The sequence below is a fragment of the Meleagris gallopavo genome, chromosome 17 (assembly GCF_000146605.3).
Source record: "Meleagris gallopavo isolate NT-WF06-2002-E0010 breed Aviagen turkey brand Nicholas breeding stock chromosome 17, Turkey_5.1, whole genome shotgun sequence".
NCBI classification, from domain to species: Eukaryota; Metazoa; Chordata; class Aves; order Galliformes; family Phasianidae; genus Meleagris; species Meleagris gallopavo.
Genome location: NC_015027.2, coordinates 2,453,683 through 2,476,627, shown reverse-complemented (window position 1 = coordinate 2,476,627; position 22,945 = coordinate 2,453,683). Strand labels below are relative to the sequence as shown.

At 41.9% G+C, this 22,945-nt stretch overlaps 1 protein-coding gene across 8 annotated transcripts in view; it reads right to left on the bottom strand.

Moving 5' to 3' along the window:
• GALNT9 (polypeptide N-acetylgalactosaminyltransferase 9) overlaps window positions 1-22,945 on the bottom strand; it is a 230,371-nt gene that overhangs the window by 155,423 nt on the left and 52,003 nt on the right. For all 8 annotated transcript variants that reach the window (XR_004161565.1, XR_004161564.1, XR_004161563.1 and 5 more), the window contains 2 exons: window positions 16,591-16,788; window positions 9,508-9,625 (listed from right to left, as the gene is read on the bottom strand). Coding sequence is in view for 1 of the 8 variants with exons in the window: in XM_031555946.1 (XP_031411806.1) it covers window positions 9,508-9,625; window positions 16,591-16,788 (316 nt within the window). In the remaining 7 variants the exon portion in view is untranslated. The remainder of the gene's footprint in view (window positions 1-9,507; window positions 9,626-16,590; window positions 16,789-22,945) is intronic.

Below are 22,945 nucleotides of genomic sequence, written 5' to 3'. Positions count from 1 at the left end.
AAGCTCCAGTTCTAGGAATCCTGTTGCTTTTTTCTTATCTATTTACTTTGACAGTTCCTTTGCCTCATTTCTAACTCTAGCGCTGTATTTTGAGGGCCAAGGAAGTATTATCACCATCTCCTTCCCAACTGCTTTGTAAACATTTCTCCCTCTTCCCCCACCAGCAATCAGAAAAACACACATGTTGAGCCACCTGCCTGCACTGGCTAATCTTGCAAGAGCTACTTCACATTCTCACAGTTCTTCTCATTAGGTAACTTGCTTTGGAGGATTCAGCACTGTGGCTGATCTTCCTTCTTCCAGCATTCCACATTACCCATTCTCATGGCTGCCCTTAACACCAACCACGATGCACACCATCCCTCTGCTGGAGTTCTTGTGATAGGAAATGCCTTCTCTTTCCCAGACTTCTCTTTCTCAACCTCTGGCTAAATTACTGTATTTCTATACAAATAAAGGTATTCCTCTGAAAGGAAAAATCCTTCTTTGTAATCCCTTCCTTCATATTCTACCACTTTGCATGGATTGAGGGTGTAACAGTTTGTCACAGCACACAAACAGCATGACATATATAGGACAGATTTATAATAGTCCTGTTTAAATTATACATATGCTATTGATTATGCATATTAATGGAGTCATTCATGTCAACGTGATGATTGCATATTTATACCTAACACAACTGCAGCTGTGCAAAACATTGAGAAATGAAACTTAAAGCCCCTTAAAGGCAGATCTGCTCGTTTTAGAAAATTGGTTGAAGTCAAGACAAAGACTCTCCTTTTAAATCTAATACTATAAAATATCGCACTTCCTTACATTCCTGCTTTTGAAGAAAAAAATATTTCTGTATTTGAAACTGTGCATTTTGAATTAATCATGCTATGAAGTTCAGCATTTCCATGTAAACCCAAGGATTTCACAGAAGCCCTGAAGGGAGGGATGGCCAGAACAGCACTGCTCTCTACATGCATACCAACACGTATACATAGACATGCAGATATCAAGATTTAGGGAGACGTTGTGTGCATGGTGCTGCAAAAAGCAGCTTATTTAAGGGAATGAAAGTAAAAAAGTGACATTTGTGACAAAACTTTCTGGTAGTCACATGCTCAGTTAGCAGTCAACAAAAGAGCAATTAAAAATAAACAAAATAATGATTGAGTTCTATACTATATAAAGGAGGGAAATGAAGAAATCTCAATTATGTCATACAAGAAATCATGGAGCAGAAAGCGTATACCATGAGTTATGTGAATTTCTGCAATTGTCTGTGTTGATTTCACAGCGAAGATCTGACATGCAAACAAATTACAGCTTGATAGTAGAAAATACACTGCCACCACATGTGAAGAGCTACTTCCAACGCCCTCTGCTCCACTTCTATTTTGGTTAGAGACCTGCTTGCCCATGACCAGTCACGAGAGCCAGAAGACCTGGGACCAACACATCTGAGAGCCACCCTGGTGAGTAGGGCAGCTGGGGGGCAAGGCAGCTGAAACCTCCTCTTAATGCATGGGGGAAAACTCCTCCTAACAAAGCCAAGCAATACTTCAGCAGGAGATGCATTCCAGCTTGGCACATACCCTCAAAGTGAACAAAAGGCCTCTTTGTGCCCAAATGTTGTCCCTGAAGCACCCTATCAAACTCACCTCATATAATACATGCATTTGCAGAGGGTACTTTCCCCTCTATGCCTCCCACGTCCTTCTTTAACATTTACTGTTGGAGATCAGTAGTCTATACAATTTATCGCACCTGTCAAGGCTAATTTATTCATGCAATCTGGCAGTAATCAAAAAGACTGAGATCGATGTGCCAGCAAACCCTGACATTTATTCATACTTTAAAGTCTCATTTGACCTTGAACCGCAGCTAACTGGGGCTGAACTTGTCAGAAGTCTCACTGGGCCCAGCAGACAGCAGTGAGTGCCCAGACAAGGAGCATGAAAGGCTGAGGTACTCAGGGATGGGTAGGGAGAAGACGCACCAGAAACCTTGTGACCTGTCACTGCAAGATGGTGAGGCCAGCTGGAAGCAGGAACAGAAAAACAGATCTCAAGAGTTGATTTGAGTGGGCGCTCTTACCCAGGAATGTGCTTAGGAATTCACTTAGTCCATCACTCTTGCCTTCTCATCACTCAGTCAAGACCTAAAGGCACACAGCCATTAAGTATAGTTCCTCTAATGCACATGTACTGCATCCTATAGAAATCATTTCAGGCTTGGAAATCAGAGCAATTGGTAGGGAAATATAATGAAATCTATTTAAAATAGTTCCAGCCTCAGCTTTGTCACCAAATGACACTCAAATGTCCTACAAGGACATTTTTAGAGTCTCCGGGCTCAGTTTTTCCTCTGTTAGATGGAGATCCATGTACTTATCTACCCTCCAGACCAGGCCAGGAATTATGGGCACAACACACTTCAAATTTATCTATTTTTCTGTTGATACAAAGACATGAACAAAAATGACACCCTACTAGACACCAAACCCCCCAAAAACCACTTTCATTTCAAGTAAAAATATACAGCTACAGTTTTGCTAAAACACACAAATACATTCTTATTACAGCCAAAAACACCTGAATACCTAATACACAGTTGCATTCAGCAGATTTCACAGTCATATTTTGATACTTCCCCGAGTTCTCCTTGATTGCATTTTTCACACTGTAAGTTCTGTACATCGTATTAGTACTTTTTCTGTTGCATTTGCTTTTTCTAAGCCTAGAACAGAAACAGAAACGACAGATGTGCCATTCTGTGTTTGTTCTCCCTTTGTTTGAAATAGCTAACACCTTCCTGCTGCGTTAGAGGAAGTTACCAGTGAAGATATGTGCATTTGGGCATAGATGTGTCTAACATTGCCATGCAGTCCAATCTGATATTCAGTGAGGACAAACAATGACATATGGTGATACGAAGATAATCTTCCTTATGGATCTAAAATAGTTGCAGTGCACAACCAGTGACACTACATATGGAGCTGTCTAAGTTACAATAAGGTGTCAGTAAAGCCTTTCAGTCACCCTGTTTCAGTACTTCTCCAATGGAGGATGCAAAATCAGAGAGTTTGATGATGTTTTAACGGAGACTTTCAATATCTTCTTGGAATTCTTGTTCATTTCCTTCATTCTGTACTAAGACTCCTTAATTTTCATAATGTTATTCATGCAGAAACAAAGCAGGTATTGATATTCAGTTCCCCAATAACATAAAAAGTAATGGAGCAAATGTGGCAAAATGGGTGCCATCAAGTTTCCCACTCCTGGCAGCCAATATGATCTAAAGATGTATTATTGTACACATCATATCCCAAAACATTGCCATGATACATTCCACAAAGCTTTTAAAGGGTGTGGAATTGAAGGAAATGATAAACTTCAGTAGGATGAGTAATTTTCTTTTTTTTCCCCTTTGGACAGCTGATGACTGGTGCCAAGAAGTGGACTCTGCCCAGTGCTGCCCAGGGGCTCAGAGCAGGACTGAAAACCTCCTGCAGAGCTAGACATAAAGTCAACTAGCAAATGGGCTTCTCCCTGCTCTGAGAACCACAGATACCCTTACACATTGCATTCCATTTTTATATTTTCCATAAAATATAATTATTTGTAATAAATTTATATGTTATGCACATTTTTAAGAGTTCTGAAAAAGATTCAAAATAGTTTCTTCAAAGATAGCTTTTTCCAGGTGTGTTGGGCATGCAGCTAAGGGATGAGTCAGGAACCTCTGGATACACAGCAGCCCAAGTCAGGCTTTCAGTAACTATCATCAAAATTAAAGTCCTGGAGCACATTTGGAGCCCTGGATGAGTTTTGGTTTTCAATAGAAAACAGGTTGTATCAGGAAGTTTCTCACCAGCTGCAGCTCATCTCCAGGCTTTTGGTTCAGTCTCATCATTAGGCAGGGGAAAGCTATTTCAATCTCAGCACAATTAGCAAACACAATTTCTCTGCATTTTTCCTCACTGCCATTCAGTTCACGCTTGATGCTGCAGCAGAACCTGTATTAGATGAAACCTGCAGCAAATGGCTGAGAAGAAAGCAGAGAGGACTAAGGAGGCATTCTCTTTTCTCAGTTCTTTAGCTGCTGATCTGTTTCTGAAATTTCCAGCCTTGTGCTTTTATAGCGTTCTAGTACATGAAAGAGTTTGTAACATAAAATGTTACACTCGATGGAGCATGATGTGATATTGAAGCCAAATGGCCAGATGCTCTTTTCTGAGCTATTTCCAATGCTTCCACTTTAGAAAATGTTTTTAACAGTATTCACAAGCTCTAGTTCTGTAGTTTGCTGGCAATTTCATGCTAGAGCACCACTGCACTATGTTCTGATGAAAACATTGTTTTCCATTCGAGGTTACAGTTATTTTCAATTCAATAATAATAATTAAAAAAGGCACTGTCTGGTTCAAAGACATAACACGCAGGTAGGGAGATGGATTCTCTCCCCAGAAAAAAAAAAGACTGTGAATTCCATTTGGAGTACAATTATGAATATAGAAATTTCTGGTGAGGAAGACACGAAATGCTTGCTATGGGCCAAAGGCCATCTCTAACGGCTTGGCGGTGACTTGTGGTGGCCTCAGACTCCCTGGGATTCGGCATCCTGGGATAAAATGTCTGCAAGAGCATCTCCACTTACAACTGAGTCTGTCTCCTTTTCCAGACAGAATGCATTATTGCGTTATACAAATGTCAAGCCTAATCTCATCCTGTTTGAATCAATGTAACTTCTCAGGAATTAAAAGATAGTGAACATTTAGACGGGCAGAGGAGTTGGCTCATCGTATATGCACATCACCATACAATAGATTTTTCCAATCCCTCTTTAAAAGAGGAAAAGGAGTTGCAAATTAATGTAATCCAGACACCGTGAATTCAATCCTTTCATGATTTCTTAGTGCTTGACTTTACAACCTTAACATTCTTTTACCTTTGGAAATGCCTATAAAAATGCTAAATTAAACTGGAGATGGAAAAGAGAGCACCTTTACTTACACGGCTTATCTGGGAGGTGAGACCGGGAGATTTATCACAGAGATCTCTGCAACCTGTGCAAAGGGGTAACTTCAACTAGCAGTAGATTACATCACTTAATAGGATTTTGCTCAGGCAATGCAGAGTTCTGTGCATAACTGGGCACAATCATTTTAATAGCATTTAACTTCATGCTGAAAATGCTGATTTATTGCAATCCACTGTGAATAGGCATGTGTGAGGACACTGTGAACTGCATTTTCAGATGTGAGAAATTGTTAATAAAATACTTAAATGTAACTAAAAAGTAATTAAATTTGAACCGGAATTTCTTTATACTAAAAACTGCAGCTTAGAAAAGGTCGAAATAAAAATGAAGCATTTCTTATTGACTGAGATAAACATTTTGATTAACATGTACTTTTGTGCAATTTTCATTTGTACTCCACCACAGCATGTGGGAAAAATAGCGTGAAATTCTGAAAAACTCTCTAAACTGGCATTCCTACTTCTTAGCTCCAGGGCTAAGGGAGTCTGACCTCATGAATCACCGGGGTAAAAAGCATCATCCAGAATTCAGAATTAAAATTTGCCATACATAAATCTTGTGACATTTTTATTACTGCATACCAGCCCAGAATCTGTGTTTAAAACACTGACTGCTCAAAGGAATCTAAATCTCCTTAGCTGAAAGTAATAAAATCAGGTCAGGAATTCACTACTCAACAACCTGCCATTAGCATTTCTGCTCAGAGAAAATACAGTTCATCTGTTTTTAAGGAAAGCAAAGCTGGGTCAGATCACATAAATTCGGAAAGTATGATTTGCTTGTGTATGAAAGTGCATTAGGTAACAGGTTTTATTTCCTGGTAGAGAAATTCCAGTGTAGCTGCATCAAGATTTTGAGCAGTACAAACAGTATTTCTGCATGGTCTGAGTTGCGACTGCATTTCTTTGTACACAACAGGTCTGCCTTCAGCTAGGCTGCTTGACCACTGCTAACCATGAAATCACAACAGCAGAGAGAGGAAATAATCTGAACTTTTATTCTCTTTTCAGGCAGTTCTTCTCAATCCCAATGTACTGTGTGTTCCCAAAGGCACGCTGCTACTGGTTGCCCAAACTGGCCCAAGCCACGTGTGACACCTCTGCACAAGCTGTGGTCACAACCACCCTTAAGGATCCAGCTGAGCCCTGCTGGAGTATCAGCTACAGGACTACTGGCACCTACGGATACCTCCAACAGATTTCTCTGGCCAGGACTTCTTAAACACAGGATTTCTTAAAGATATCTCAACTGGATAAGTCATAAGGCTTTTGGTTTCATAATTATTTTTAAAATCTTTGAGATAGCACTGAGAAGAATTCACCATAGAATCAGAATTTCTCAAGTTGGAAGGGACCCATAAGGATCATCAAGTCCTACTCCAACACCAACACCAACTCCCTCCTGTTTCCCAGAATGGCTGCTGCTTTTTCTCAACCAAAGCAGAACCTCCGTAGCCTGGCAGACATTGACTTCACTGCAAAGCTGTCAGAACATCACAGCTCTGATTTAAGCAGAAACATTAATATGAGTTAAATAAAGAATTGCAAAGCACTGGGTACTTTCAATACATATGGTCGCCCCAGTCCATTTATGCACTGCTTAGACAACACAGAAAACTGCCTGGGTTAATTATCTAAATATTCCCATCTCCGGAACTTAGAAAAGGGAGAAGCCAGTAGTGGAATACCCAAGATCATGTTTTTTTTTAATAAACAATAGATTTGAGGGGGATTAGCTGGGTTATCAAACAGTACCCTCCCAAATCAGCTCATTAGTTGCACTGCCTTTCCCTAGTTCACATTATGAAAACTATTTAAAGGAAGGTTCATTAGATGCAGTGTAATCTAATTCAGACACTTTGAGCCTAATCCCTTTTCCTTTAGTAATAACACGATGATAATATGCAAAGAAGTTTAAAGGATTACTGTTGCAGCTTTTTAAGAGGGACTGTTTTCAGCTGAACACGTTCCACCACCATTATTTCTTGCTCTTTACTCATCCATTTACACTTTCCTTTTCTGTCTTTCATTGCACCACAGTCAGAGTCACACTGGGCAGCAACATCCCTCATGCAGTGTGGACAGGCTGATGACTGCCTGCCTCAGCTCCCTGCTCGGCTTTCAGCCTCCAGTACTGCACCATGTCGGCAGAGTTTCCCCTGCACCACCACACTTCAGGGAGACACAGCAGGATCCCACTCACAAGCAGGATCTTACTCACAAGGAACAAGGCCCTGGTTTGCAGCTGGCCATCTTCTGTGGCAGCTCCTGTGTGGATCAGCCTTGGGAAAGGAAGGAGTTTTGCAACTTACTTTGAGATTCTGCAGTTAAAAAAAAATCTTTCTAAATTCACAGTGATTTCATAAATATCCTTCAGGGAAGAGAGGAGGGCTCTGCGCATTTTCATGCTGCTGGTTTCTGACACCTCAGAGAGAACAAAGGAGGGGATCGATGCAGGACTTGTGGGTTACCAGGCGCACACCTCACATACTCACTGTGCTAGATTCAGGCTGAGAATGTAGATGAATGTCCATGTCATGGACAAGCTCATTTTAGACTGAACTTGCTCATACTCCTGTGCTTTCACAAAGCTCTTCTCAAACACTTAGAGTAGGGTTCATTATTCCTTATACAGAAAGAAAGAAACAAGCCAACCAAAAGCACACACACACAAAACACAACCAAAAAATGCCAAAGTACAAAGACTGAGAACTTGTTTCTAGATCCTCTCTGTTTACAGACTTTAACATGTTCCCTTCCCCTGAAAATCTGTCCTCGCAGACTCAAATCCTTGGCTTTTCAAGCAAGTGCCATTTCATAATCCTATTAAAACCTTTGCTTCTGTTTACCAGGAGCCCTAATCGTACCCTGCAAGTTCTTCTCATCTAAGGAAGAGCGACAGCTTTCAGATTTCTTAGGAGACTTATTCATCAGCCACACCAGAGTTTTGCCAGAGCGTTCAATCTATTCTGGGAGCAGCCATGTGGAAAAAGTTTCAAACAGCTGAAAGCCCTGCACAATGATAAAGGAAAGCTCACAGAATCCTGGTAATAGCCTGACCCTCTTAAGGAAAATTGGATGATTTGTGGTAGCAGTTTTTCTGTCCCTTGTGTGAATTCTGAACCTTAAAGTGTAAGCAGTGTAGCTGCACGGTCCCATTAAAAACTCTATCCCTCTCGTGATGCTGGAATAACAAACACACACCCATGTGTGGAAACAGGTGCTGGCGATGATGACCTTCTCCCCCAGCCCACTGGTGTGAAGGAGTTTGTAGCCATTTCAGAAAGAAATAGCTGGATAAAGGATGGACTAATTTGATGTTCAGTGTTTCAGCGTGAGCAGAATATATGCTTTAATGAGCACATTACACACGCTAGGGACGTGTTACTGTGAAACAGGGAATAAAGAGTAAGGGGAAAATAATTAAACAGCAAGCTTTATAATGAGGAAACTGTGTTCATGCAACATTAAGTAGACTAATTTTCAAGTGCTAAGCAATGGCAGGTTCCTTGGACTTTAGAAGGACTCGCTGGAAAGGAGCACCTTGAAAACAAGGGCAAAGGATCACAACTATCAAACCTCTTATAGGCTCAGAAGCCTGATGCTGTGCAGAAGCCATCTGTCCATACTCTGCACTGTTGTAAGAACAAGGCAAAATTCATCCCTCCTTCACGTACCTTTTCAGCATCTGTGAAGTGTCATTTTGTGTAAGGACATCTTCACAAATCCCTCCCACCCAGAGCTCAGCCAGATCCTAACTAGTGCAGATAGCCAGGTGCTCAGTTCTGTGTCCATAGCAGTCCTCGTGCACTGGGCTGAAGGGGGTGGAGGCAGTTGGGAAGATGGATGCACACAAAAGTACGCTGATTTCTGTACGTCCTTCTGAGATGGCTGTACCTGATGTTTGCCAACGTTGCTTTCCTCAAGATGTGTACTCTGTGACTTCTCCAACATTATTCTCATAGCCTTTGGGACCAGCAGGATTGGATACCTATACCCTGTAGTACTTATTCTATAAAGAAGACCATTAACTTTTTAAAACACCACTGCATTCATTATGAGCAGTACATAGAACACTAAAACTGATTTCTTTCAGCTTGGCCTCAGTTTTCTGTTGCCACTGCATCTGCTAAGACAACATACATATATCATCATCTGCACAATGAGCACACACAGACTGTTAGCATGGCTCTTATCACAAACCGAGCTACTGGGAAAGGCGAAGAATCTGTCTCATTGAGTTCAGACACTGACAAAATGAACCAATGAACCATATTTCTGACTGTTATCAGTCGTTGCAATGCCAGTAAGGCCAGGAACATCCATTTACTGGGAATGTCAGTTCTAGATAGCACTGCAGTAACAATTACTTCAGCATAATAGCCTATCAGTCAGGCAGCAATTCTGTTGGGCCACAGGCTCCCATTTTTCTTTGCAAATAAACATTGCACAAAGTGTCTTCTTTCTTACTCACCCTCATGCCTAATTCAATGTTTTCTCCTCCATAGACCTCCATGCCAGGGTCAAGCAAGCCAATCTCACCAAAATATTCTCGGTCTACTACAAATGAGCATCCAATCATGGCTGGTGTCCTGCACAGAGAGATCAAAGAAAAAATGAAGTCATTTTTTAGCTACTACAGAAACCATTTCACAATAAATTCACACACACAAAACATCGCTTAGTCCTGAAGTCTATATAAAGTTTATCTGCTAGCCTGTACTTCCATCCTCCAATGGACAGTGACCTTGTGGAATCAGAGCCATGCAAAAAAACAAGCACACTACCAGACACACTTGGACCAGTTGTCCATGAGACACACGTGGGATATGAGGTTAAGTACTCTCTGCAAGTAAGTGAAACATCGGACTGTTTCTCCTTCGGTTTATAGACACAACAGGCACCGAAGCTGAAGTGCTGCTCAAGATAGTGGTGAACAAGAACTAGATAATGATTTATTTGAAGATTAATGCACAATAAAACATAAGCTTTCTCAGAAATGAGGACTCCCTTTATTCACATATTAAAATTAAGGCTGTGATGAGAGCCATGGATCAATCACACTATGAAGTTTGGTCCTCTTGGAATCAACTCTAACAGAGGAATTTCAGCCTTAGGGAAGTCATCTCCCTGCACCCATTTGTTCCAAAAGGTCAAAGAAAACTGAGGCTGAGTGCCACAAACTGGAACATCCATCTTCTCTTTATGTATATGCTTACACACTAGGATTTTTGTGAGATGGATGAAACTTACAGATACAAATTAATTCCTAAAACGTGTATTCTTGTTTACAGTTCCTAGTCATGCCTGAAGACAGACTTGCCTAAACAAAAGCTGAGATCCTCCATCACTGAAAAATGACTTTTAGGCATCCAAGGAATAATTAGGTCTAGAAACTGAAATAAAAGAAGTGAGTGACCAAAGAAAGAAAATTCGATAGCTCTGAAACTAAACAAACTTTTGAGGGTTTAGGTATCTCTTTAGCTCTAACCATGACAAAAAGGGAAGGGAATGGGGAGAAACAGCACTAGCCACTATCTTCATTTGCCTTTTTATGCACATAAAGCTAAGAACAGACATCACTGGGTGAATGCTAGAGCACCATTGCTTTGCAAAATGGAGCTACTAGTTTGGGATTAGATCCATTTCCTTTCTAGCTCCCCAAAAAAATCCTCCAGAGGCAGCTCCTAAAGCAGTACGATGCTCCCCTGAGGATGTTCTCCTTCATTCCTAATGAGGAGCAGAACGTGCAGGCTTTGCAGGCTGCTCTCAGGTGCCACAATCTCTCTCCCTGTGAGATGGATTTTTGCAGTTTCCAGCTCTGTCCATTAAAACACCAACCTGTTAATTGAATGGGGATGGGAAATACATTTTGGATGCAACTACATAATTATCACTCACAGACAAATGCCACTGAAGACTACCTTTGCAACTCCCTCCCTCTCTTCTGTGTTTTATTTTTTCTCGTTCGATATATGCAAATACAAACAGACTCCACAAGCCCTCATGGCATATTCTGAAAAAAATGTTTTCAGGAATGAGCAACAATGGCTGTGCAATGGCAGAAGAAATGACATCCTGCTCATCAGAGTCACCAGTTAAAAAATTTCTACTGTCAGTGTATCTCCACTTGAATTTGGCTTCCTATAGCCACTGCACATCTGCACCTCAGCTCGGCTGCAACCCTGGAAGCTGAACAAGACAGTGATCAGTGCAGGGAAGGCTGGAAATAATAAATAATAAGCCTGAGGCTTTGCCCAGCCACGTCATGATGCAATGGAAGAAACTGCCCAGGAAGCACGATGCTGAGTTTTCTGAACAGTGCATGCCAAGACTTCTATCAGGTTCAACCAGAGTTTGGGACATTTACTTCTCATCAAGCCCAAGCCCTTAACTTTCCTGTGCTTTGATCCAACTGTAAACTAAGTGTAATGCGATTGCACAGCCCAGTGAGCTGCTAACGGTGCTGGGACTCGGGAGACCTCAACTCTGCTCTCATCTCTGTCATTCATTCGATCTTCGGTCGATCACCTCCCCCTGCCTCTGTTTCTCTATCTGCAAAGCACAGATAATACTGGGTAAAAGTTTCAGGTCTGCCTTAGCAGCCTAAAAGCCTAACATTCATTTATAAGTGCACTTCAAGCTTTATTTTATTCTGGACTGCAGCACAACTGCCATATGCAAACACCTTTAACAAACCTGCCCCTCATAAAGCATGAGACCTTTGCTTGGCTGTAACCACCAGGTTCCTCTCACATCTAACAAACCCCAATATATCTACTGCTTTCAATACAGTGCATCAGGCGCTCTCCTGGAAAGTCAAAAAAAGATATATGAGCAAAACTGTGTTAGCACACCCTAAGCACTGCTCACCACCCAGGGGTGGACAAACAAGAAGGTGCCTGCCGTTTGCACTTCGTGGCAGCAAAGTAAAATAAACTTGCATCGCAGACGCTTCCTATAAAGGAACCTTCTTCCTTAAGTTAAAGATTTTGTAGTAAAACAGTGACATTTTTAGAAGGGAAGTGTCACAGAACAGCAATTGGATGTGTATTACTGAATAGCAACACCTCAAAAGGTGCTGAGAGAATTAATCTGTTGGTGGAATATTCTTTCACAGACCTGAAGATATTATAAGCTTTAATTTTAATCAACAGCAGGAGTAAAAATTTAACAAAGGAAACATACTAAAATCTTAAAATGCAGCATAGAATAGCATGATTCTGCACTGCTGAAAGATACAGCACGCTGTTACCACAGCAGAGGCACTGTGTGGCCACGAGCAGTGCTGCTGTGGGATGGCTACCAGAGTCACGGTGCACTGGCCAGAAATTCAGGTTCCTAAGCAGGACCTCAACCCTGGCCTGGCAGATAGGTTAGGGAGCCTGCATAAGCATCTTACAAATCATTGCCTTCTGCAACAGAAGAGTCACACCAGGCCATAGGAACAGAACTCGAGGATAGATTTGCTGTTCAGGAGCTGCAGGAAAAAAACTGTCAAGCTTAATGAAGGGAAGGTATGCTAATTCCTTTGGAGAGAAACAGCAATGGAAAACAAAGCGACCCAGAAAGCTTGGCTAGGAATGGCAGGGCAGTAAGGACGCAGAACAACATTCTGAAGCCCTGCAGGAGTAGAGTTTATGGAACAGGCAGGATGCCCATCAGACACCTAAAGGTGGCTGCATCACCATCGGTGTGGTGCACCAGCACAAGGTCTGACTGCACGTGAGAAGGGCACACAGGCTCCAGCCAAAGCAGGCAGCCTGTGGGCATGTCAGGTGCTCATTTGCATCCATGTGTGAGACACACGTGCCTTCTGGAACGGCTGACTCTGCGCACACACACTCACTTCTTGCAGTACCAAGCTATGGCATATTAGAGCAGTAAGTGAGAACATATGCAACGATGAAATGCACCACTGCTGCAGAAGGAAGATAAAGCAGAAAGCTGTGCAATGCTTGGCTGAGGGAGGCTGATTAATGACTCCAGTGTTGGTGGCTGCTGATCATGAAATCAAACAGAGCAGTCCATCAAAATCACGGCAGATGAGGGAAGATGAGCCAGACAGAGCTCTGAAGAGAAGGCACCTTCCTTGCTGTTCCAAAATGCAGCATTATCTTTTGTATGCAGAAAAAATCCAGCCTGTTTCCGTGCATAGCCAAATTCGTTAGAAACCCTCTGAAAAAGTATCCTTTGTTACACAGTTTGTTGCCAGATGATAAGGACGTTTTTGGGCAGTGTTCTCAGGAACACAAATGGAAAATGACGTGATGGCCACAGCGTGTCAAAATAACCATCCTCATTTAAATCTTCACGTTAGAGACAACTCACATCTTAAATGTCAAACATGCAAAATGGATTGCCTACAGAAGCCGGATTGGGAAACATCAATTGATCCAAATTTCAAACTATTAGCACAGGGGAAGAAAAGGAACTGACTTTGAACTGTAGCAGAAATCTTTACAAAATCTGACACTTCAGTCTCGCTACTCCTTTACTGCTGCTTGCACTTCAAGGCTACATCCCCTCTGTCATTTGGACTGCAGCAGCCGGGCTCTGATCCTCGCTGATACCAGGACACAGAGATTCCACTGAAAACCTCAGGTCCCTTGGGAGATCCAGGAGTAAGTATTCAGCTATGCCAAACACAAAACCAATCACAATGTTACTAGTTAATAGCCTTTTCTTTTACAGAGCACACAGAATCTCCAAACAAACCCCCTATTTGAAAAGGCAGTGCAAAAGGAAGCCTTGGGAGGGAGGGTGTCAGCAAGGGCTGAATGACTGTGCAGTTTTTCTGTTCACGAACAACCTTATGAAAGCATTGAAAAGACATGTGGATCTGAACACAATCACTGTGGAACAGTTTGTGTGCCCTGAAAACTGGACACAGTTGCAGTTCACTGTGTGGGATGCTGGCTAGAACACTAGGCACTAGTGGCTAGAACACTCAGATTTGAGGAGATTTTGAAAGCCTGCTCACTTTTCTGATTTCCCCTTGCTTTTAGAAACACACCTTACATTTTTACAGTTACTAAGTTCATATCAAGCGTGCCTTCAAATTTCAGTTCTTAGTGCAGACTTCCTGATCCTTTTCATCAATTCATATGTTCCCTCTTTTCACCACCATAATTACACCAGCACCTCATTTAAAAGCCACAAAATTGCACTGTATGTCTATAGGCCAGCATAACACAACAGCACAGCCAAATGCTTTAGCAAATCCATCCATCAGAAATCAGTGCAGCGTGACTATCAAGCAGAAGCCCCGCTCTCCTAGATCACTGCCTTCAAAGCACATGTTCCCAGGGAGCCATGTAAGTGTTCACGGTTCAACATTGATGTCTCTGCATTTTAGAGCATGTAATTCATAATTTGCAGAGAGGTGCTTCTGTATCCAGAACATCTCAGTGCTGCTGGGAAGTGTCTGCAAGAACTGGGCGCTCTCCTGCTCATGCTGCTTGTCTCATCTCCCTCTGTGCAGTTTATGCACTGTTGAACCGCAGGGTTTCTGCTCAGAATAAAATCACAGCTCCTGAGAGCCAGCTGCTTACGTGCATCAGATTTCAACACTACTCAGTGCCTCGAGTTCTTGGACCTTATTCAGTTCCTACCTGTCCAACTCAGCACCAGTGTAACTCTGGCAAGTACTTGAACACACACCTGAAGAAAGCCTGTGGTAAATGGAGGCAACGTTGCTGACAGAAAACTAACTCTTCTCCCAGCCATACAGGGGTGAAATCCTTTAATTTCTATTGGAAAGATCAACAGCTGAATCCAGAAATATTTTGCAGAATTCCATACTTCAGTGAATGCACTAACTACCCCTGCTACAAAACTCGTCCGAGGAACTTGCTGAGGTTTAACTAACTTTACTCTCTTAGCTCGGTCTTATCTGATATTTGATGATGTTTCTTCAAAATAGAAGAGACTCAAATATGAGAACAACTGATGTGAAAATTAATATAGTGATTCCACATATAAACTGGAAGTAATGAAGTGTGCAAAATCTTTTGGGAATAAAAGACTGAAACCCTGATTTCAGGAGCGAAAGCTTTGGCTGATTAGTTTTCCTTTTTCAATATCTATTTTTCAGAGCTGAGTGAAATAGATAGAGAATGCCTGTGCTTTTAAAACAATGATGGGAGGACAGGGCACGTTATCCAAGAGCAGTGATTTTCTAAGTAATTACTTTCCTGCTTATTGAGGTTTCAAGCTGAGCGAAGGGTCAGTGCTGAAGGACTGTGCTGTGCTGTGATAAGTAAGGGCAGTGTTGCTGTGTATCTGTTTTGCAGTCTCAGGGCATGAGAATGAACCTAACAGCAACTTGCAACTCTTGCTCAAATACGGATTGAAATACTCGTTGTATGAGGGTGAGACCCTGTGTGATGGTCCCACCCAACCAATCGTTTACAAATGTGAACAGCCCATCTTGTGTCCTCACACTTCTAAAAGACCAGCAAGGGTCCTTCCAGTTGGGTGTGTTGTTTGAGGTTGCTTGGATGGACTGGGAACAGGCATCTCAGAATCTGACAACTCAGGCTCTATGCTTTTCTGCCAAAGCCTACGCTGAGACCATACCACAGAGCTTTAGCTCACTTTAGGGTGGAGCTGATATACATCAGGATGAAGATGCCTCTAAGAAGGTAATTTGTATCCTTCCTAGGAAAGTTCAAAAACAAGGCAGAAAACCTTAGAGTAAAATCTTTTTTATTGTTTATTTCAGCAGTTGCTAAAAAAAGTACCCTTCACTCAGCATGGCACTTTTCAGAGGAGCAATGAGACAAGCATCTGCACCAGAGAAGGAAGTCTGGATGTGAATTTTCAAAAGAAGAGGAAAGAAAGACTCATTCTCCTCAGTTCTCATTTTCTCACTGTAACTTTAACAATTCTCAAAATGACTATGACAATTCCTGAATTATGCAGAATCAGTATTTCCTTAGAAAATTTCATTTCTGTAAGGAAAAATGTTACCTTACAGAGAAAATAAAAGGATGCTTACATGGTCTGTTTTCATTTTAAAATTCATCCAGTCGGAAAACTCATAACATGCACAAAGTTCTCCAAAAAAAGAACAACTCTCCAATGAGACCAGGAGGTTAACACATCTCCTCCTAGTGCTGCTGGGAAGCTCTGGTTTGGGCTGATGTCCAAGAATGCTGCCTACAGACCCAAAGTGAAAACAGCCTCCTTGCAATCACATAAAAAATACCTTCATTTTTCATACATACAATGTTTATCTGATTCATTACCCATGACAGGGGCCATTTGGAAAATACAACATAGATGAAAAAGATCTTTCTATCCTAGTAAGAGCCACAAAGTGAACTTGAATCACATTTTCACAACTAGAGCGCAGCACTTGTACACACATTGTGGTGCAGCTCTGAAATGCCACACATGCATTCACAGCTTTGCAGACCCATCCATGTTCCTCAGTTTCATTAAACTACCCCTGGCACAAAGTCTACAGCCTTGCTTCACTTCAATTGCCCCTTGGCAGACTGCTGAGACGGAGATGTTGTTAGCACAAAGTGACAGCACGGAGGAGGTTTACCTGATGGGTGCTGACTCGTCCCCTTTGTCGAGCCAGTCCTGTGGTGGGATGATGTACATGCACCAGAGGCCCCAGTTGTAGCCATGGGCCGCATTGGCGTATTGCTGCACTTCAAAAGTGTTGTACTTGATGTTGTCAATTGCTGGCAAGATGATCCGCTTTCTGTCTTCTTTGATCCGGGTGAGTGCAGGTTCCACCCTGAGAACAGTAAAAACAGCAAAACATTTTGCAACCATCAGTTATCCCGGGCCCCTCTTTGCAGTCTGATAAAACAATGTTCTCTAATCCTGAGAGCAGTAACCCAGCGAGATGGCAGACCGTAACACAGCATGGCAAGATCAAATGCATGTCACCGTCTTAGAGCAAAGGGGCTGATGTTTGGCATGGCAATACTCACATAGCAGCCTCACATGAATTATTGCCCCTATGGAGTTGTACCACTTTGTGTTTAATAACACAAAATTTACCAAAGACTTATTCTTATGCCTTGGGAATGTCATTTCAATTTGTAATGGGCAAGTGTTGAGAGTCACCATGACCATGTATTAACAGTCCCTTCATGTCTACAGCACCAGGATGCCTCCTGCTGTGAGGTATGAAGAACAAAATGCAGAACAGAGAACGAATCTGAAGGTTACTCAAAGATTTAAATCTTGTTTTTGAAGGACTGACTCCATCGGACCATCTGAATGACAAACAAGGCTGCACTGAGTCTTCTAAAACCTCTCTGATGATGAGAAGGTTTCAATAGCCAGATGGTGGAAAAGCAGCAACCTGCAGGAAATGTGCCATCATTTCAAAAGGCTTTAAAGCATCAGTGTGCTTTCAACAGAAGCTGTATCCCAAAGTGTTTCAGGAACCACTTGCTTCTGGTCGAGGTAGTCTGAAATTGCTAAGAAGTTTGAGAGAAACTGATCCTAAAGGTAACAGGCACATATAAGGGTGGAAAGCACTTCTCAAAGCAGCATTAAAACAGCCATCACTTCATTCTTTTGTAACTGTTTCCCCTTGAAACAAACTTTGAAGATTCTGCAGAGCTCTCACGTGTACCTTCTCTGAGGGAGAGGGGGTTTGCTGCGATTCACAGAGGCAGTAGGAGCTGAGCACTGATCTTTTCCCTTTTTTGTAGCTTAAAAGGCAATCATTCCTTCCTGCTTTCAAGTTGGTTGTTTCATGTTCTGTTATCTTCTATTTTATTTGTTACCATGTATTTTCTTGTGTATGCTAAATGAAAGGGACAAGTTATGAAATTAACTCAACCTCCATTTCCCTTCTGCATTGCCTCAGTCTGAACTATCACAAATTTTCTGATCTCATCAGTAAGAAGGTAGCATTTCCTCTGTACTCAGGTACGGCCAAATTCCTCTTTTGTGTACACTGACTGCTTATGCGACATCACACTCGTGTTTCACCCCACCCCAGGGGTGCAGTGCATTATTCATTATGCCAATCTGGAAAGTCCTGAGGCCACACACATGCACCCCCATACAGAGCCAATATGACCTGCCAAATCAGGCTAAGCAGCTTTGACTATTAGAAAGAGATTATAGTTATGAGATTAACTGCTTTAAAACCCAGTGTGTGTCCACCAGAGAAACTGTTGTAACTTCAATAAAGAAGGAAAGAATACAAAAAAAGACGAGTCTAGCTTGTTCCTTCCATAATACTGTTCATGTTCACCAGCCTAGAGGCAGACATCAACCAGACACACTTCTCCCATCGCCGACCATGTGCCACCATGCATGGCTGTGGAAACCCTCACTCATAATATCAACAGGAGGCTCTCTCACTCCCTTCTAGCCTCTGGAATAAAAGCTTTCAAAATATCAAACGTCATCATCAGTGACAGGCCACTGATATACTGGCAGAAGTATCCTCCTCTTTGCAGTTGTGGGGAAAAAGAAATTACCTTGGAGGAGGCCACTGGAGAGCATTTGGTGCAGGACAAAATTGACAGGTTGCCCTGCAAACTGACCAACACTGCAGCAGCCTCTGGACATTGCCCTGGACCCTCTTCTGAAGCTCTTGGATTTAGTGTGAAAGAGATATGACAGGGTAGAGGGATTACACCCTCCAGAGAGCAGTCATAGATGGGATGGGAAAGTCCAGTTCAGAGTTCTCTGTTACTTGGCAAAACTCAAAATTACTCAAAAAACTCAAAAAAGACTTCTCAGCTAACACTGCACACCTGTGAGATTTCTTAGCTTGTCTTGCCCAGCCAGGGATGGCAGAAATAGTCAGGGGTATTCAAACACCAACCCTTAGAGCATCTCAAAGGGACCTACAGGAACATTCAAATCCCAGCTTCTGTCAATGCATTCTGTGCCACCAACACTGCTTGTGCTGTTTTTCTACCTGCCACGATCTCTCTAGGCAATGGCCAGTCTGTCTAATGAAGTACTACTACAAGCTTCAGCAGGAAAGGGTAATAGATTGTGTTTACATTGCTTATCTTAGGTAATTCATGAAATACAAGCCTCTTTTTAGTTGCTGCTCACTGCCACAGAAGTCCAGCCCTGGAACAGCTCTGCTGTACTCAGCAGACTTGTATGATAGCTTTGTGTCTGTAGGCTGAGCTGCACTGTCATCAAATCCTTTGTCAACCTTGCTGTAATTCTGGCTTTGTCTAATTGCTTAAGGTTTTCAAAAGGATTATGATTAAATCTTTCCTAGAAATTTTTAATTTTTTTTCCTTATTTTAAGCTGCTCCATTATTATGTGGATTTACTCATCCTCTTTACAGGCACCAAAGTTCATTTATTTTCTTTCCCCATGCTTTGTTGTCTCCACTGTACATGCAGAGATGTCAGGTGCTCCTGGCAGCTTCAGGAGAAAAAGGACTGAGTGGAAGAGATAGCTGAAGTGCAAGTGGGTTCATCATGCTGTGCTGATGAACTGCAGTATGGGGTTGGAATATTTCCTTTCCGCATGGCCACTGCTGGGAGAGAGTCTTCAGCTCTGCCTGATTAGTTAAGCCAGATGTGAATTTTGAGATTCATCCCTATTTTTCACAGATGCAAAAAAATACTAGGTTCCTAGCTTCTATCAACGTATAGGAACAGAGTAGCAAATGCAAGTTATGATAATAACAAGATTAACAAGTTATTTACTGGAGCAAGAGGCAAAATTATTCCAGGCAAATTCACAGACATGATAGATTTCAGTAATCTAAGTGTAATCACAAGATTAAACTTTCTCGGTAGTACTTCGCCTCATACAGCTTTGTGGCTTTTTTCCCTTCCACCACCTCATGAAAAACAGGCAGACAGTTTGGGCTATAATTTGAGTGACAAGGAAGTTCCTCCCTTCTATCTCTACTAAAAGTATATATTTGTCAGTTGTGTCCTCCCACTCTGAATATATAGCTAGTGAATGGATAAAGTCAGAAGAGAGAGGACAGTAAATTTAACTCTCCTATAGACTCTGCTAAGCTAATGGCTATTTTCACTTGGGCTTTATTTCCCCAAAGCAGCTCCTGAAATACAGTAACACACTGCAAATGTCTCATTCCTAGGATTCAGTCCTATGGCTAACAGTACATGACTGAAACTCCAGAGAACAAAAGGCTTTACCCTAATTTTGGTGGGCTTCCCACAAGCACAGTGACATGCTGGTAGGAGCATCCACGTGTTCTGCTGCGTGTCTCCTTGCAGAAACTGTCCTGGGGGATTTGTGGCAAGATTCTGATCAGGAACAAACTCACAACAAAGGGATGTGTTGATCTGACAGTGACTATTTAGCATTTCTCTAACTATAGCACACACATGTCATGTTTTCACCTATCAGTGAGAAAAGTGGAGGTCAAGGTACGGAATTTTCAAGGTGCTGAGCACCCGTGTTGACCTCTGTGGGAGTGCCAGCAATGATGGTACTGTGTAATGCTCCCGAGATAAATAGTAGAGTTAGAAAAAGAACTGGAAGGCAGAATTTAACCGAGTTTAAAGTGAGTCTGTGAGAAGATTGAGAGTAAAGGCTGGGGTCATACTGTGATCATACTCACTTCCCTAATCCCATTGTAAGTCTTTCTCTGAAAATATATTCATTCTCTCTTTAACTCTGGGCCAAAGCAGAGCAGCTGAAACCCCAGGAGACATCAGGCAAACAAAAATTGTATGTATCTTGCATCCTTATCAGATTGTCAGAGTTCATGCCAATGGGGAAGTCTGATTTTTACAGCGCTTAAAAGAACAGCTTCTTCCAGATAAAAGAAATGGGTAAAAACAAGTTAGTAATGAGCTCCTCAGCACACATGAGTAAGTAATTCACCCCTCAAATATGTAAAGCCACCTACTGACTTCAAGCAGACTTTTGAAATGAACATGGGAAGAAGTGTATGTGATCTAAGAGAAGAAACCACAAGCATGCCACAAGGCAGATCTGCTGCTGCTACCCAAATCTTCTGCTCATGGGACCTCATGACTTCCAAGAAGCTTTGCCAACCTGCATTACCGGGGAGCAGACCCAGAGCCTCTTTCACTTCTTTAAACAGAACAATTCTAATAGACATTCCAAGTAAATCATTTTCCCTTCTTTTTTTCCTCCCCCTAAATGGCGCTTTTTATGAATTTGTCCAAAACCACCAAAACCAAACCCTTTCATAAAGAGCAGGAATTGTGCTGGGGAGGTTTTCCCCTAAATTCTGCCCCTGTCCTAAGTAGATGTTTGAATACCTCGGTGTCTGGGTTGTTCTGAGATAAACACACTTTTTTTTTTTACTCTCCATTATAACCATTCTAATTTTTACTGTAATAAAAGAAAAAAGAACATTAAAAAACAATTTTTTTTCCCCTTTCACATCCAGGATTCTCTTTTCTCCCTGCAAGGAATCTTCCTTGAGTTCTTGTATGACATTAAAAGAAAGACAAAATGGTCTCATCTGTTAAATTTTGTGGCTCAGTGGATTTAACACTTTATTCTACTCTGGCTGTACCACTGTCAGTTACCATTTTAACTAAAAACTTAAAAGAGAAATATAAGAAAAAAAGCTGTGTAAGCAGAAAGCTTATTCTGCATGTGATTTTATACGCAACCTCAGATTTTACTGACAATATACATTTATCAGATGCAGACAAGCAGATTTAAAGACATACATAATTCTTCACTGAGGCCATATGAAGAATATTTCATGCAGAATTCCTTTCCAGTAAATAAGTGTTCAGAGAACTAAAAAAAAAAGAATATACATCATAATGAATATATATATACAGATACATACATCATACTCCCCTCCTCGATCTCAAAGAGGAGGGGAAATTATTCATCTGCTCCCCCTGACATCTCTATCAGCACCCCTGTGTGCCCCTGGAAGTGCAGACCTGCAGCCCATAGCAGAGCAGAGCAGCACAGCTCAGTGCCTGCTGGAGAGTAAAGATCAGCTGTTTGGCTGCCAAACCCGAGCAGCTCTTCTCAGCACCACTGAAAAGCAATGAGTATGCTTCAGTGAGCATTCCAGGTTGTTTAGGTAGATGCATAGTTGAAGTTGGCTTTCTTACGTGTTCTCTGTATGCAAACTGGCACTGCCCCAAGAATGCAAAAGGCCCAGATGATGTTTGCTGCGTGCTGCCCTCTTTACTCAGATAGTGTTAATTCGCTTTTGCTATCTGAAATAAATTGGTTACCAAATCGAACCTCACCTTCGGATGAGGAAAAACTCCTTCAATAAAGACACATCCTTTTCTTTGCTTTTGCATAAACAGAACTTCCTTCCCAAGTCAAACTCAGCTTGTTATCACAGATGCTGCAATGGAGCATGGCCTGATCAGCAGTAATTAGGCTTGAATCCTAAGGGAGAGACTGCACAGGAGGACAACAAACAATTTCACCCTTGGCTTTAGTGCTTCTCTCACTAGAAGAAAAAGCCACCCAGACTCTGGCAGGCCCCCAAAGAGCCACATGAGCTCAGTTAGAACAGACAGGACAGGGTGCTTACCTGATGGTCGAGTTTGGCTTCCAATGCACCACATGAAAGCATAAAGAAGGGAACTTTCATAAGAAGCAAAGTTATTATGTCTTTGTCCTACAGACGAGTAACCATGTCTCCAATATCAAGCAGTTGGGATAACCAAAGCCAAAACAGAAGATTAGGAGGAAAGCAACTTCCTTTTTCACTATATAGTTTCTCAAGAACCCACTGCTTAAGGCCACTGCAGCCAGTTGCAGAACATATCACAGCATGAAATCGTATCTGCAAGGGGCTATCTGTAGACCTGGCATCTTGATCTTCAGCTCTTAGTTTCTTAAAATTCCCATTTTCTATCTTTTTAAAACACTGGCAACTTCAGGGATAATCTGTAATGATGGGCTGTGTGTAGCACAGACAGATGGATACTGAGCTTGTATTTCAGGTCTTCTTTCT